General features: G+C 43.7%; 1 protein-coding gene across 1 annotated transcript in view; it reads left to right on the top strand.

The window, feature by feature from the left end:
• ATXN7 (ataxin 7) overlaps window positions 1-17,116 on the top strand; it is a 312,870-nt gene that overhangs the window by 51,649 nt on the left and 244,105 nt on the right. The window contains exon 3 of the mRNA XM_085624702.1: window positions 2,737-2,841. Within this exon, the coding sequence (XP_085480828.1) occupies window positions 2,737-2,841 (105 nt within the window). The remainder of the gene's footprint in view (window positions 1-2,736; window positions 2,842-17,116) is intronic.

The raw sequence follows: 17,116 nt of genomic DNA, 5'->3' as shown, positions 1-17,116 counted from the left end.
GGCTGCTGTAGAAATGTATCATTCCTGTAGACCTCGAGTAAACCAGCCCTGTTTACTTAAATTAATCTGATTATGTTTTGGCTATCCTAGAGGCAGCTATAGCAGTCTTGCATGCCCTCTGTATAATAAAAGACATGCATACATATGTACTAAGAGGCACTTTCGGTAAAACGTCTTCATCCTCAAGTCTGTTCAACTATCATTCACATTTTGCTTTGTCCACAGTGCACAGTATTATTGGGCAAATCCACTTCAGGCATTGGCTGCCTTCACTGTGAGTGACAACATTTTACTCTTGCACATATGGCACCCACCTAAAAAGTAGTCCTTTTCAAATCCATGACTGGCAAGCCAACCTCTGCTTTCATTACATGTTTGTTTATTTTAGTGATCGGTATTTTTTAGGTTTTGTAACTCAAGATGTGTAAACACATAAAACTAACACATACAGCTGCCCATCATTGATCAAGAATATTGCTTGTAGTAAGTAAAACAAGGAATGTCATGCCCCTCTGTTATATATGCTCATCCCAAGGAGTGTATATTCATTGAATGTAATGAAAATCCACTGCAATTTCCATGTTTTCTTTTATGCCTGCCATATATAGTGTACAGCTATGTTTTTTCCCTCTTTTTTTAACTACTGCATATCACCATTTGATAGCAGCATTTTCACTTTATATTTCTTTTTTTTATGTTTATCACACACACTAACCAAAAAAAGAAATTAAGTAAGAGTAACATCACAGGATTGCCACGGTCAGACCTATTAGCTTTGCCAAAACGTTATTCCTTTCGGTGATTATATTTTTTTTAGACCCCTCCCCTTCCCTGTAACTCCTCATCAATTTATTAAACATTTTCCTATGCTATATATGGACATAACCCAGAGAAGTATTTCCTCTGCCCATCACTTCCTTCCCTTGTAGTAGAACATAGTTGCTTGATGATCCTAAGTGTATCAGAAAATGTCTGTATCAGAAGGTACATACCTTTATAAAGTGCTTTGGGATTTCTGAAAATATTCTGTTCTCTTGGCAGATAGAAATCATCCAACTTCATCTGCCCTTTCAGTGAGATCATGTTATTTGTTATTTAGCCACATCTACTGTTTTTAACAGCCAAAGGGTTTCTTCCTGTTTAATGTATGTTGACTTTAAGTGTGGTCTGCCTCAGAATCATACACTTGCAGAGGCAAGATCTGCCATCCTTGGTTGCCCCCTCTGATTTATGATCACTGTAGACTTTAATCAGAAATAACTTTATGTGAATGAAGAGGACTTGTTCTTTTACTTATTACTACATTTCTGAAATTATATAAATGAAAAATACTCATGAGCTAAGTGTGTGACCCATACAAATTATTGCTGATCCCCCCCCCCCCCCCCCCCATCTTGCAGAATAAAGTTATGGAATATGACCAGAAGTCAGAGTGAGTGCCTCATGAAAATACCAAAAGTCAAACAGCAGTGATCTTAGGGGCTTACCTTGGGGACTGTAAGGATTTAGATCTTTTATAAGGAATGGCGCTCCCATGACTCAAACGAAAAGTATAGGCAAAGCCAGCAGGTCTCTCTCTGCCAGTGCTTGTTCACACATGATTTGCACTTTTCCAGTGCATTTGTGTGGCAGCCATTAGCAAAGCCAGTTTTGGTGTCCAGTCATCTTTGAATGTTCTTTTCTGCACTTCCCAGATGGCAGCCATGTTGCTTCTAAGTGGAGTATGGCCTTGTACACAGGGAAGAGGGGAGGCAATGGCACAGGAACACCAATGTATGGAGCAGCAAAGCATTAGGGAGGGGAAGATGAGGCTGACTACTTTTGCCATGTAGCCTTTCATGATATTTCTTGACCTTCAAGCCCATAGCTTTTAAGGAATGCCCATCCGTGAAGGGTGAGCCTTTATATGAGAACCAATCACTGAAGAGACTCACCGAAACCCCACTCTGTAGTTATGTCTATAGCGCTATATATATTGTAAAGTGTTGATAGCATGAGGTTTCTGACAGTCAACTAAAGCAGTTTGTGAGACTTTTAAACAAGCTGAAGTTAAGAAAGCAACCCAAGGTAATGCTTTTTAAAGGCCTTCTCATGCAAGCATTATTCTCCCCAGCCACAACAGCTATCAGCAGGTCACTGCCTAATTATTCGCTCCTAGAGTAAATTTTCATCTAAATGACATGTATCTTAAGTCACAGCCCTCAAGTACTAGGAAGATGATTTAGCAGTATTTTAAGCCAGACAAAAGAAATTAAATTACACACTTCATTAAATAAAGTTCTGCCTGTAATTACAGTTTCTGATATTTTATTTGCATTTTGTCTTAAGCCCATTTTGTTATAAGCTTTTCTCAAATATTGGATACTTAGCACCCTTCCAAACACACGTATCTGCATTTTACAAGGAATGCACATCTAATATGACAGAAGTTGCATTTAATATATAGAGAAGCTTGTGTATTGGATTGCAGATAAGTTTCACTTGTAGGGTGCAGGGCAAGATTTTGTTGTTGCAGCTTCCGTCTTTTTTCATTTGTACAGTTGTCACAATTTCATTCTCGTCGTGTATAAGACTTAGGCTTCCTGTGCTGTGACACAAAGTTGAAGGTTCATTTTATGTCTTTAAGATTCCAGTAAAATTGTTTATTTTTTGTTGCTGTTTGATATTTGTAACATGATTTTGCAGTAGATAAAATAAATTCCAATTTAAATGCTTTTTTCTTGTCTTCTCTTGCAGACATGCCAATCTTTGGTCTCTGCCCAGCCTATGATGATTTCTATTTGGTGATGTGTAACCACTGTAATCTGGTCATAAAGCCACAGGCATTTCAATCACATTATGGTAAGTGAATCACTGCTCTCGTACCCAGGAATACTGTTAAGACCTCATTAAAATCAGGATTCAGACTTTTATTCTGACTACTGTTTCTATTGGAAAGTGCATTTTTTAAAGAGGCTGCCGTGTGTTTTCTAACATTTGGTTAATCATACTCGTGTAACAGCTGGTCAGTGTCCCAAATCTGGGATGTGTGACTGATACTATGTTTGTTAGTGGTGATGTATAACAAGCATTGACAAAGCCAATATGCCTTGCCTGTGCAAGAGTTGTTGGCTTTGCCAGTATGTTTTAGCCATGTTGTACATCATTGGTCAAATGTTAGTGATGTAAATGAGTGGCTTTGAAGTTATGTCGTAAAGTGAGATGGAGTTGAGTGGTGTGGAGTGTCATGGAGTAGTTGAGTGTTGTGGAGGGAGTAGATTTGCGTGCAATGGTGTAGAGCCAAGGAGTGGCGTAGAATTTGTTGTAGAGTAGCATAGAGCAGAGTAGATTGTCCTGGAGTGGAATAGAGTGCTATTGAGTTGCATAGAGTGGAGTGGCATAGTGTCAGAGTGGAGTAGTACATTGTAGAATAGAGTGGAGTACAGTGGCATAGAGGGATTTGCTTAGAGCATTGTAAAATGTAATAGTAGGGCATGGGGTAGAGCATCGTGAAGTGTTGTCTAGAGGGAAGGGGCCTAAAGTTAATTGGACAGAGTAGATTGCGTAGAGTGCAGTGGCGTAGACTGGTGCAGTGTAGATTGTAGTGGCATGGTGTTCAGTTGTGCAGAATAGATTAGAGTGGTGAGTGATGCGCAGAGAGCAATGGCACAGAGTGGTGCACGGCAGAAGAGTATTGTAGTGTGCAGTGGTGTAGTGTGCAGTGATGCAGAATAGAATGGTGTGGAGTTAGATGGCGGAGAGTGCATTCTTGCAGAGGGCAGAGCCACGGAAAAGAGTGGTGCAGAGAGTAGTGGTGCAAAGAGCAGTAGACTAGAGTGGCACAGAGTAGAATAGTGGCTTAGTATGCAGTGATGCAGAGTAGTTGAGTGCAGTGATGCAGAGTAGTTGAGTGCAGTGATGCAGAGTAGTTGAGTGCAGTGATGCAGAGTAGTTGAGTGCAGTGATGCAGAGTAGTTGAGTGCAGTGATGCAGAGTAGTTGAGTGCAGTGATGCAGAGTAGTTGAGTGCAGTGATGCAGAGTAGTTGAGTGCAGTGATGCAGAGTAGTTGAGTGCAGTGATGCAGAGTAGTTGAGTGCAGTGATGCAGAGTAGTTGAGTGCAGTGATGCAGAGTAGTTGAGTGCAGTGATGCAGAGTAGTTGAGTGCAGTGATGCAGAGTAGTTGAGTGCAGTGATGCAGAGTAGTTGAGTGCAGTGATGCAGAGTAGTTGAGTGCAGTGATGCAGAGTAGTTGAGTGCAGTGATGCAGAGTAGTTGAGTGCAGTGATGCAGAGTAGTTGAGTGCAGTGATGCAGAGTAGTTGAGTGCAGTGGTTTAAAGTAGAGTGGCGTAGAGTAGATTCTTTGAGAGTAAAGTGAAGTGCATTGTGGCAGCGTGGAGTGGTACAGGATAGAGTGCAGTAGCCTAGACTGGAATTGTGTAACGTGCAGTGGTGCATAGTAGAGTGGGGTACAGTGCACTGGCATAGAGTAGAGTGGTGCAGAGTAAAGTTTTGTAGAGTGCAGTAGTGCACAATAGAGGGTAGTGCTGTACAGTGCAGTGGCACAGAGTAGTGCCACAGAGTGTATTAGTTTTGAGTAAAGTGGTATAGAAATGCAGCGCTAGAGAAAAGAGTGAAGTGGCACAGGGTAGATTGCAATGATGGTGCAGAGTAGATTTCAGAATAGATTGCAGTGGCCTAAAGTAAATTGTTCCATGTAGAGGATAGTGGCGTAGGGTGCAGTGGTGCAGAGTACAATAGTGGCGCAGAGTAGATTGTTTCACAGTGGAGTGGTGGAGAGTAAAGTGCAGAGCAGATTAGAGTGGCATAGAGTGCACTGTTGTAGAATGGACTGGTACAGAGTGCAGTGCATTAATGCAGAGTGCAGTGTTGTAGAGTGGCACAGAGTGGAAAGTTGTGGAGTGTGTTAAAGTGCTTTGGCATTGAGTAATGTAGTGTAGAGTGCAGTGACAGTGTGAAGTGGAGTGGTGCAGAGTAGATTGTTTCACAGTAGAGTAGAGTGGTGCACGGTGGAGTACAGTGGTGTAGAGTAAAGTGTAGAGTACTGTAGAGTGCACTGCGGTATAATGGAGTGGTACTGAGGAAAAGGTTATATAATATGAACATGAGTGCAGTGCATTGATGTAGAGGTCAGTGTTGTGGAGTGACATGGAGTGGAAAGTTGCAGAGTGGAGTGGGATGGAGTACTTTAGCATTGAGTAATGTGGTGTTGAGTTGTAGAGTGCAGTGACACAGTGTGAAGTGGAGTGGCGCAGTGTGGAGTTGTGCAGACTAGACTGGAGTGGTGCAGGGTAGAGGAGTTGGGTAAAGTGAAGTATGCATATTGTGGTAGCGTACTACCAATACAGCAACACATCTTCAATCGAAAAGGCCATTACATTTGCAAAGACATAGAGTTTTACTGGTAAAAGGAAGCAGTCCACAAATGTGTGGAAATTTTGTCACCTAGGTGTACTGATTTGCTTTACATTGTAATAAAATATTTGCTTCCACCAAGGAAAAAAAATAACGTTGTGCAGCCTTGCTTAGGCACATCCCTAGTAGCCAGCATGATTGTCACATCAATCCTCTCACTTTGGAGTCAGAAAAATAAACACCACCCGGGCCTGACAACTGACCTCTGTCTTTGAATGCCCAGCAAATGTGTCAAGATAAGAACAAGATTTAAAGGCCTGTTTACAGAAATCGAGCAGTGGTGCAAGCATACAGTAAATAGGTTTATGTTAGCGGAAGGGACGAACTCAAGCTGGACCGCCTAAAACAGATCGAGCCAACAAATAGAAAGCAAGCAAATGCGAGTTACAAACCACGCAGCCAATGGTAAGCAACAGGCGGAAGGCATTCACAGGGAAGCTTTTCAAATAACCCCAAGACGTCGTTAGCAAACCAGACCGCTCCGCTGTCTGATATGCTTTGAACTAAAAAGGGGTTGCTTGTTTGTCTTTTTGCTTTTTAACATGAGGGCAGAACATTATGGCGCTTAATTCCACAATTGAATCTGAGATCTTCTTTGAGACTTGTGATGGTATATATTGCAAGTGAATTCTCTTAGCCCCCTATCCTCCAGTGACCTTTAAAGCAGGATTTTGGGTGACCAAGAGCATTGATACTTAAAGTCTGTCTGCAATCCTCATGAATTTCCTGGGACAAGGTTTGAAATTTTGTCTCTTTGCTGCTTTTGTATATTTTGGATCATTTTATAAAGTTTAATTTAAAAAAAGCTTTAGTTGCCGTGAAAAAGTTTTTTGTGTTAGAACCAGCCCTTTAGAGAACATTTGTTAAATGCATAAATGATTTGTGGTTTCTCAGTTAAATATTATCCAGAGCTGCTATGTTGCGGCCTGCCTCTCCATTTGATATAATCTTAATTATCACGCCTCTAATATAATTACCCATTGTATATCACGTTGTCAGTAGAGGAGGACTGATTTCATAGAAATCATGCAAGCATTTCACAGTGCCTACTGGGTCCATACTAATATTTAAAGGAAGCTTCTGTAACAAAGTGTTTGAGGCATGTGATGTGTAGATCACATGCTTTGCATACTCCTGCCATGTAGTGTTGGGTGTGCATGTTCGCAAGTTGTTTTTCTTTGAAGTCTTTTCAATCACGAGGTAGGTGACTTCCCCATTTCGGTGATAGTGCGCATGAGCATCGACTCCATTGCTAGATTGTTTTTTTTTTCTGCCATCGGGTTCGGATGTGTATTGCTGTGATCCCCTTCGAAACGGTTTCTTCGGGTTCCCCTCAGTACGCAATACATTCTACCCACATCGGTATTGTTTCGCGCGCGTATCCCACTTCTCCGCCTATCGTATCAGTCGAGGAATGCCTCTATTTCGATTTGAATATCTTCTTACTAACCGGGTCGGTCCACTTCGCAGTCGATGGAACTGATTCCATTCAAATTCTGCCCTCGGTGCCACGCCAAGTATCCGCGCACCGACTCGCATAAAGTGTGCAACTTCCGCCTGTCTCCAGAGCACATCGAACAGGACCGCAATGCGTACAGATCGTTCTGATCAAAGAAAATGCTCCCTGATCGTTGGGCTCGACATCGTGAAATGCAGAGTCAAAACGTCGAATACACGCTGGACATCGCTGGCGAAGGTTCCGAGCACAAATTCAGTGCACAAGGGGCCGAGGAAGAACAAGAAGACCATGTTTCCATTCCAGAATCGGACTCCGAGATGGAAGAAGACTTGCCACAAGGCCAACGTCCCATGAGTACCGAACGCCCCTTGACCCAAACTCAAACTCGGCTGAAACAAAGGCTTCGGTCCTATTCCCGCCTTCGGGCCACGGTCGGCACCGACAAGATGTTTCTGGCGCCCCGCCTTCAGCTTGGCACCGAAGCAGGTCATTAAGCTTTCCGGCTCTGGCACCGAGCGGAAACCTTCAGGCTCGAAGCCGAAAACCGCTTCGGAGCCGAAATCATTGACACCAAAAACGAAGCCTCCATCGGCACTGAAACTTTCCACGCCGAAAACTTATTCTACCCTGGCACCGAAATCCTTGGTACGGAAACCTAAAACTGTTCCTCCAAAGCTGCAGAATCTGATTTTTCTATGCCCTGACACCAAATCGGACCCAAATCAAAAGGAACTTTATATAAATCCAGATACAGGATGTGTTCTTACTAAACCACCGCAGAAACGCAAATCTGAGTCAGAGGACACCCTTTACCATATTCCTTTGAAGAGTAAGAATGTAGGTACTAACCCCACCCCTCCTCTTCCTCCGCCAGGTTCCCCTACCCCCATCTTCTCCATCTTTGCAGTATTAACCGATTACACTAACTCTCCACCACCTGATGATGATGATGATGATGATGATGATGGAGATTGGGGGGATGGAACAATATTTTACCAATAGACCTCTGGAAGGATTATAACACTGATTCCCCTACAGATAATGACCCAGATCTTTACCCTGCAAAGCCTTCCCCTCCTGACAACAATGAAGGATATCTAGAATTACTTGCTACAGCTGCAGAATATCATGGGGTACAGTTAGACAAGGAATCTCTAGAGGAAGATTTCCTGTTTGAAATGCTCAGTAGCACACAAAGGGCTAGTCACGCTCTAACTATGCTCAAAGGTATGACGAGACATGCCGATGATATCTTTAAAGATCCAGTGCGTCCTCGCATTCTCACCCCCAGATTTGATATAAAAAAATATAAGCCTGCTCCCTCACATTCAGTCTTTATTAAAGGACAGTTACCACTAGACTCCTTGGTGGTCTCTAATGCCCGTAAACAGGCCAATTCACAGACTATAGGGGATGCTCCCCCTCCAGACAAAGAGTCAAAAGTATTAGACGCCTCCGGTAAACGAGTAGCCGGCCAAGCAGGCCCTGCTAGCCAGATATGATAGGGCACACTAGGACGAAATGAAGCAGTTGCTACAACACCTCCCAGATTACCATAAAGCAAAAGTCCAGGAAGGGAAGCTCCTATCCAATTCCTCAATTAGATGCGCTTTAGATGCTGCAGACACTGCATCTAGAGAGATAACACTAGTGTGTTAAGAAGACTTGCATGGTTAAGGATTTCTGGATTCAAACCCGAAGTACAACAGTCTATTTTAAATACGCCTTTTGACAAGGAACATCTCTTTGGGCTCGAAGTAGGTAAGTCCATAGAAAAAATTAATAAAGACACAGAAGTAGCCAAGTCTATGGGAGCTCTGCAGTCTCCCTCTAATCGAGGCTCCTTTCGTCGCTCCTTCTACCATGGAAGGTCGAAAACCATGTCCTCAGACAATACTACCGCCTCCTACAAAGGTAACAGTCAATCTTCCTCTACAAGAGGCTTCTTTAGAGAAGGATACAGAGGCAACAACAAAGGTCGAGGCAGGGCACCCACACCACGTAATTCCCCCTCCCCCAACAAGCAGTGACTTGCCTGCACTTCCCCCTGATCATTTAACACCTGTCGGGGGAGTCTCTTCTACAATCCCTCCCCATTTAGCAATCTATCACCACAGACAAATGGGTGTTAGTTAGGAATTATCCAGCATGGTTATTGCCTGGAGTTTACCAACAATCCTCCAAACATTCCACCACGTTCTCACAAAATGTCACCGGGACATTTACATCTACTTCAACAAGAGGTCCAGTCTCTCCTGTCCAAAGGAACCATAGATCCTGTGCCGTTACAAAAAAACACGGACAGGCGTGTACTCTCTGTACTTTCTCATTCCCAAAAATGACAGATTCTTGAGACCTATTCTAGACGTCAGAGAAGTAAACCTCTACATACTTTCAGAGCATTTCCACATGGGGATACTTCAATAAGTGCTCCCACTTCCAGTCCAGTATTTGTAAAGCACGAACAATTACCCAAGGGTGTCATGGTGCTGAGGGCCGTCGGGAAGATTAAGCGAGCTGTTCCCAAGAGTCACATGGTGCTGGGCTGATCTGGCGCCGGGAATCGAACCGTGAGGCCTTGGGTTCCGGAGTCAGGCAGTTTTATGTCTACTCTAGACTTAAGACGCATAATTCCACATTCCAATTCATCCCGCTCATTGCAAATACCTCGGATTCATTATAGGGGGACATCTTTACCAATTCAAAGTACTACCATTTGGAGTCACCACTGCTCTCAGGGTATTTACCTAATGTCTGGCAGTAGTCGCAGCACATCTGAGAAGACAGCACATCAATGTCTTCCCATACCTGGATGACTGGCTCAACAAAGCCAGCACTTACAGATGTGTCTCCAATACGCTCAAACCACTATTTACTTACTTCACCTCTAGGGTTTACTGTAAATGTGTTGAAGTCTCATCTACAGCCGTCCAACACACAAACGTATCTGGGAGCCACAATAGACGCTCAGAAAGCTCCAGTGTCTCCTCGAAAATGGATACAGTTATGGACTAAATGGAATGTATACCGTGGGAATATATGTGAGCCCCCACTGGCCCCCTCCCTAGAAGAACAAGCAATGCTTAGTAGTCCCAGAACTGAGACAGCATAATAGTGTGAATACGCTGTTACATAACTGCTATAATCTGTGACCAACACTGTACCTTGCGGGAAGAAAGTGTACGCTTGTATGCCACTGTCTTTTGTTATTTGTTTAATAAAAAGATTTTTTTTAAAAACAGAAAGCTCCAGTGTATCACAATACAGCCAGGATTCACAGTATTCAGTCCCTTCTCACTACATTTCAGCCCAACCAATCATTACCAGCAAAATTATTCATGCATCTTCTAGGGATGTTGGCGTCTTGCATTATAATTGTTCTCCACGCAAGACTTCACATGCTTCCTCTTCAAGAATGCTTAGCAAGTCAGTGGAACCAGTCACAGGGTCAGTTGACCGATCTAGTGTTGGTACGTAGCCGCATCCATCGCTCTCTGCAGTGGTGGAACCCACAGAATTTATCCAAAGGGGGGCCCTTTCTCGACCCTGTTCCACAGACTGTGCTCACAGCAGAGTCACCATTGCTCACTGGTTGGGGCGCTCACCTACAGTCACACAATCCAAGGATTGTGGACTCTTAAGTACAAGAGCCTCTATATAAATCACCTAGAGCTACTAGCAGTGTTTCTAGTGCTCAAAGCCTTTCAAACTCACCTAATAGGCAAAACTGTCCTAGTTTACACAGACATGACAGCTATGTACTATATACAAAAAGAGGGGGGGGGGGGGGCACACGCTCCTGTCACGCCTAGTACAAGCCATTTGGAAATGGGCCATCCCTCACAAAATGGATCTCCTAGCAGAACATCTTCCAGGAGTAAACCATCAAGTTTCAGACCTTCCCAGCAGACAGAGACAGCAAATCCACGAGCGGGAACTTCATCCCCAGATTCTTCTTCCCTACTTTCAGGGATGGGGATTTCCTCACATAGCCCTGTTGGCCACAGCCCAAAACGCTCAGTGCCCAAGCTTCGCCTTCATGTTCCCACACCCGCTCTCCAAAGGCAATGCCTTATGGATGAACTGGTCAGGGATATATGCCTACGCTTTTCCGCCTCTCCCTCTCATTCTGCTGGTAGTTCGGAAGCTCAGACAATCGTCCCTCAAACACATTCTCATAGCTCCCACATGGGCACGTCAACCTTGATTCACCACCTTGCTAGATCTTTCAGTAGTTCCACACAATAAGCTGCATCTCAACTCCAGTCTCCCCACTCAGAGACATGGAGAAAACAGGCATCCAAATCTAAAAACTCAACCTAACGATTTGACTCCTGAAGTCCTAGAGTTTGGCTATTTACAATTACCACCAGACTGTATGAATATCCTAAAGGAGGCTAGAAACCTACTATTAGGGCATGTTATGAAGCAAAGTGGAAAAGATTTGTTATATACTGTGAAAATATCAATCCCCTTGATGCTTCAGTGCAAAATATAATCTGTTATCTCTTACACTTACAGCAATCTGGATTAGCCTACACATCCATTCGATTGCATTCAGCAGCAGTAGCTTCATACTTACAAAACAAACAACACTTATCTCTATTCAGAGTACCTGTGATTAAAGCCTTTATGGAAGGACTAAAAAGAGTAATTCCACCAAGAGCTCCACCTCCACCAGTATGGAACTTGAACATAGTCCTTACGAGGCTAATGGGTCCACCTTTTGAACCAGTTCACAAGTGTCCACTACAATTTGTCTCATGGAAGGTTGCTTTTCTTATTGCAATTACTTCCTTAAGGAGAGTTGGTGAACTCCAGGGACTAACTATACAAGAGCCTTTCTTTCATCTTCACAAAGACAAAGTGGTTCTTCGAACCAATCCCAAATTTCTCCCTAATTTCTTCCTAAAGTGGTTTCTGATTTTCACATCAATCAGTTGAGTTACCAGTGTTCTTTCCTCAACCTGATTCTGTAGCAGAACAAGCTCTACACACACTAGATGTTAGAAGAGCTCTAGTATATTATGTGAAAAGAATAAAAGATTTTTGTAAGACAAAACAGCCCTTTGTTGCTTTTTCGTCACCACACAAAAGCAATCCCATTTCTAAATCGGGCATTGCAAGATGGATCGTAAAATTTATCGAAACATGTTATGTAAAAGCGAAAAGAACCTTGACAATACACCCCTAGAGCACATTCCACCCTCAAAATAGGGGTGACTGTGGCTTTCTTATGGAATATACCCCTAGCAGCAACATGGTCTACAACGCACACATTCACCAAACTCTATTGTGTAGATCTGTTAGCGAGGGAACAAGCTAATGTAGGCCAGGCAGTATTTAAAACACTTTTTCAAACAACTGCAACAGCTATAGGTTAGCCACCGCTTTGGGAGTTTACTGCTGTATAGTCTATGCAAAGCATGTGATCTACAGCTAACATGCCTCAAGCGAATAATTTTACTTGCCCGGTAAGAATCTGTTCTTGGTATGTAGAGCTGTAGATTCACATGCGCCCACCTGCCTCCCCGGGTACCTATACTTTTGCAGTTTTCTTACTTTACATACATATGCATGGACATCTCTATTCTACCTTTACTAACTCCATTCTCACCATCTGCGAGAAAACAATCTGAAAATGGAGTTGATGCCCGTGCGCATTATCGCCGAAAGGAGGAGTATCCTACCTCGTAACTGGAAAGACTTTTTGGGAGAAAAAACAACTTGCAATCATCCGGACCCAACACTAGATGGCAGGAGTATGCAAAGCATGTGAATCGACAGCTCTACATGCCAAGAATAGATGCTTACAGGGTAAGTAAGATTATCCATTCTGAATCTGAATACAAAGCAGTCGACTTGCATCTGTGGTATGGTTCATGATTTTAAGCTTTGTCCATGTAACCACCTAATGTCATCTAGGGAGTTCACTTTGTGTTCCTGTGCCTTAGATCACTTTTCTGTTCCATAATTGGTAAAGATTTAAGTGATGTGTACATCATTTAACATTTACATGTGCTGCAACAGAGAACGCTGCTCTTTGCATTGTTCATATCAGTTTTACTGCTTAGTGTGAAGCTTTTACTTAAGTTATATAATTTTAAGTATTTCCTCTTCTCTGCAGTCTGAGTTACAGCAGAGGGGACAGGCAAAGGGAAGCCTAGAATCTGTTTGCCTTGCCTGTTCTTCTATGGTTAAGAATGCGAAAAACATAATAAGGGAGAAAAAATACACAATTTTAAAACTAAGAAAAGAAAACATGAACACCTTAATGAAGCACCACCTACTACAGAGAAAGCAGAGCATAGCCAGCTTTGGAAATTACTTTAACCAGTTAAAAAAGCTCTTAAAAAATAATTCTATATCTGTGGAAGTTTAATAATGTCTATGAACAAAGTTTTTCCCTCTTATACCAAAGAATATCCCAATGTGACCAATCTCTACTGCTGGTGTACTTGGAGCCCCTCTACACAACATTCAACATTTGAACACTTAGTATTTTCAAGATTTAAGGCTTCTGAAGCAGCACTCCAGACCTTAAACAGAAATTGTCGGTGTTAAAAAGGAACACCTGCAGGTTGCAAAATTTCAATGGGATATGGTAGGATTTTCTAACAATGTCCCATGTAATAGCTTTCCATGCTTCCAAAGGTGAACTCTGTGGCCGAAGTGTAAAGTAATGTCACAGACTGTTATTAATATTTACAAATGGATTGGTGGTATGAAAAGCATTATAGGGGACATACATTATGAACTTCCGCAGCAAGGATTTTACTTATTTAAGAATGCTTAAGCAAATGTTCCAGAGAAAAATATAGACATGTAGGACTCTGAACTTGAGAGGGAGTGAATCCTTTGGTTTCAAAGGTTGACGGACATTCTAGTTGGAAATGTCAAACGGGTGTAGAATTCCTGTAGCCCGACTCCCAGGACATATTGTTTGGGGTCAAGAACAACAAATCCCAACCCCCTGCAGCAAAACCCCTTCGTCTGCCAGATTGCAGTACCACAATATGGATCATGGAAGGACATTGTCTGCAGCCAAGGTCATATTTGTGTCCATATGTTAAAGCTGTTGAAACTTGTATTTATGGTTCATTATTTGAAAGCCTTTATTATTAGGGTGAGCGCTCTAAGGTAATGTTGCAAGCTCGAACTGCACTACAGTGGTTCTAGTGTAAAAATGTGTACATGCATTTGCAAAGTTTACCTATGTGAGGCTACATTCAATGCTCCCAGAATGCTCCCTAATTAGATGCAAATATCTGCAGAAGCTTGAAAGCTGATCCTTTGCTTTCAAAATAAAATGTTCACAAAAACATGCAAGTAGGAAAAAAACAGTAAGCTAACTTATTGTGAAATTGTAGGTAACTTTTCTTTGTAGCATTGTTTAGTAAAATGTGTTGATTCCTGGTAGTATGTCCAACAAATATTCATAATGGAAAATGAGTGCAACCATTTTGAACAAGAAAATAGGAAACATGAAAATAAACCAGCATTGGCAAAGCTCAATGCGTGTCTTTGTTTTTATACGTTTTTGTACAACCTTTTGGGAGCTGCCAAGCCTTCACCATTACAACAAACAATGGCAAAAAGCAATTATATTTTTTGGTTTCAAAAAGCAAACCTCGCCACAGTAGTCCTTGGCACTGAACAAAACTACTTTGTGTGTGCCAATATGCGCCTTGTGAAAGCACAAGCCAGTCGATGGATAGCTGGTTAGAGAGAAGCGTAGAATTGTAATTAAAACAAAAGGTTTTGATTTACTCCAGACCTAATTAGGGGCTGCCCAGTTCCTAAAGATAGTTACAATATTGCACCCATGCTATATGTCCTTGTATTTTCAGATTTACTGCTTTTCATTAATTCACTAGAATGTACAGAAGGTCAGGAAATCCTACTCCTAAAAATATTTGCGAACTGCTTTTTAGCAGGAGCAAATATGCAGATGTAGATTTGCGCATGTGAAAATCTGAGTGTTGACAAGTTCACTTCCCCCAACCACTTTTTTTCCCAACCCTGGAAGAAGTTTTACTTTTGCCATTGCCAAAAGTACATTTCCAACCTTTCTCATTATGGGAAAAGATTAGAGAAGAATTGATGAAAACCCCCTAAAACATACAATATAGTAGGTTTGCACAGACACAAAAGGGCATTCCAACCCTGGAAATGTTGCTTAACGCTACCTCCAGCACCAGTATGTAGATCTGCGGAAAGGTGGAAAAGGCTAGAATTCAAACTGTACTATAGTATGAGCCCTGGCATAATCAGAAAGACTAATGTCTGAGCTTTTATGCAATGAGAGTGTTGCCATAATTTGTTGCTGCACTATGTGGCACCAAAGGGACAAGTAGATTTAGTGCCCTTGAGGGCGAGAACATTACTGGTGCCCCGCTGCTGTTCGCGCTGGTCGCGCGCCTTCTTTGCTTAGCCTATTTTTTAAAAAAACATCCCGTTTTCGGATTTCAGTTCGTATTACTTTTGCCTTTTCCCCTGCTTTTAAACGCGCTCCTGGCCCCTACCTTGCACCGTAAATCTGGAATCACCACCGCTGTTTGGCGGGTCCGGGTTACCGGGAGGTTGTGGGTTTCTCTGGGTTTCAGCGCCATCTTGCCTTGGGAGGAAGCGCGAGCGCCATCTTTGAGCGTCCAGGTCACCTGGGACGCCGAGACGACGCTATTTAGGGCGAGCTGAGCGGAAGGTGAGTCTGCTTAGTGCCCTTGAGGGCGAGAACATTACTGGTGCCCCGCTGCTGTTCGCGCTGGTCGCGCGCCTTCTTTGCTTAGCCTATTTTTTAAAAAAACATCCCGTTTTCGGATTTCAGTTCGTATTACTTTTGCCTTTTCCCCTGCTTTTAAACGCGCTCCTGGCCCCTACCTTGCACCGTAAATCTGGAATCACCACCGCTGTTTGGCGGGTCCGGGTTACCGGGAGGTTGTGGGTTTCTCTGGGTTTCAGCGCCATCTTGCCTTGGGAGGAAGCGCGAGCGCCATCTTTGAGCGTCCAGGTCACCTGGGACGCCGAGACGACGCTATTTAGGGCGAGCTGAGCGGAAGGTGAGTCTGCTTAGTGCCCTTGAGGGCGAGAACATTACTGGTGCCCCGCTGCTGTTCGCGCTGGTCGCGCGCCTTCTTTGCTTAGCCTATTTTTTAAAAAAACATCCCGTTTTCGGATTTCAGTTCGTATTACTTTTGCCTTTTCCCCTGCTTTTAAACGCGCTCCTGGCCCCTACCTTGCACCGTAAATCTGGAATCCCCACCGCTGTTTGGCGGGTCCGGGTTACCAGGAGGTTGTGGGTTTCTCTGGGTTTCAGCGCCATCTTGCCTTGGGAGGAAGCGCGAGCGCCATCTTTGAGCGTCCAGGTCACCTGGGACGCCGAGACGACGCTATTTAATGCTCGCTGGTCTCGCGCAGCGGTAACGCGCAGCGGAGCGCCTTCCCTGCGCCTGAGTCGTGCCAGAGTCCTGCCCGTCTGCGCTCGTCAGCGTCTCGGAGGCGGACGAGGTCGGACTCTGGCCTTCGGCTCCTGTTGTCTGCCGGTTTAGTGGTTGACCATCCGCAGCTCTAGGATGATTACGTATAGCGCTGCTTCCTTGTTTGCTTTGCGCCCCCCTCGCTCGGCCTGTCTGTCTCTTTTCCCCGGCGGTCGCCGTTTAGGCAAGGGCTGCCCCGTGTGTAACTGGCTCCCCACATTATCATCTATGCATGGTCCATCTACCCTTCCTCAGTACTGTCACTGCGCGTTGCTTAACACTAGGTCCCTTCCTCGTCATACCTCGGATATATGGGATCTTCTCGCGCATTCTAAGATCTCTTGCTTATTTCTAACTGAGACTTGGCTGGGAGTGGGCTCTGAACCTGACATTGCCTGTGCTGTCCCGCCTAACTATTCCATCTTACGGAGGGATAGAATTGAGGGAAGAGGCGGTGGGGTGGCTCTGATAGTGGACAAGGTCTTTGATTGCTCCTCCTTTGTGGTGGACAATATTGCCGGATGTGAAGCCTTAGGTTTTGCACTCCATCTATCGGCGTCCCAGACCTGTACCGGAATTCTCCTCTATAGACCACCTGGACCCATTGGGTCCTTTCTTGAGGACCTACAGTCGGCCTTATCAGTTCCTTGCATGCGTTCGGCGCACTGCTTGTTATTAGGCGACTTAAATTTGCACATGGACTGTCTTACCGATGCTGAGGCTACCAAACTCCGTGAGATTACAGCGATGTTAGGGCTAGCCCCTT

The sequence above is a fragment of the Triturus cristatus genome, chromosome 9 (genome assembly GCF_964204655.1).
Source record: "Triturus cristatus chromosome 9, aTriCri1.1, whole genome shotgun sequence".
Classification (NCBI taxonomy): Eukaryota; Metazoa; Chordata; class Amphibia; order Caudata; family Salamandridae; genus Triturus; species Triturus cristatus.
This window is presented reverse-complemented; position numbering and strand designations above follow the sequence as displayed.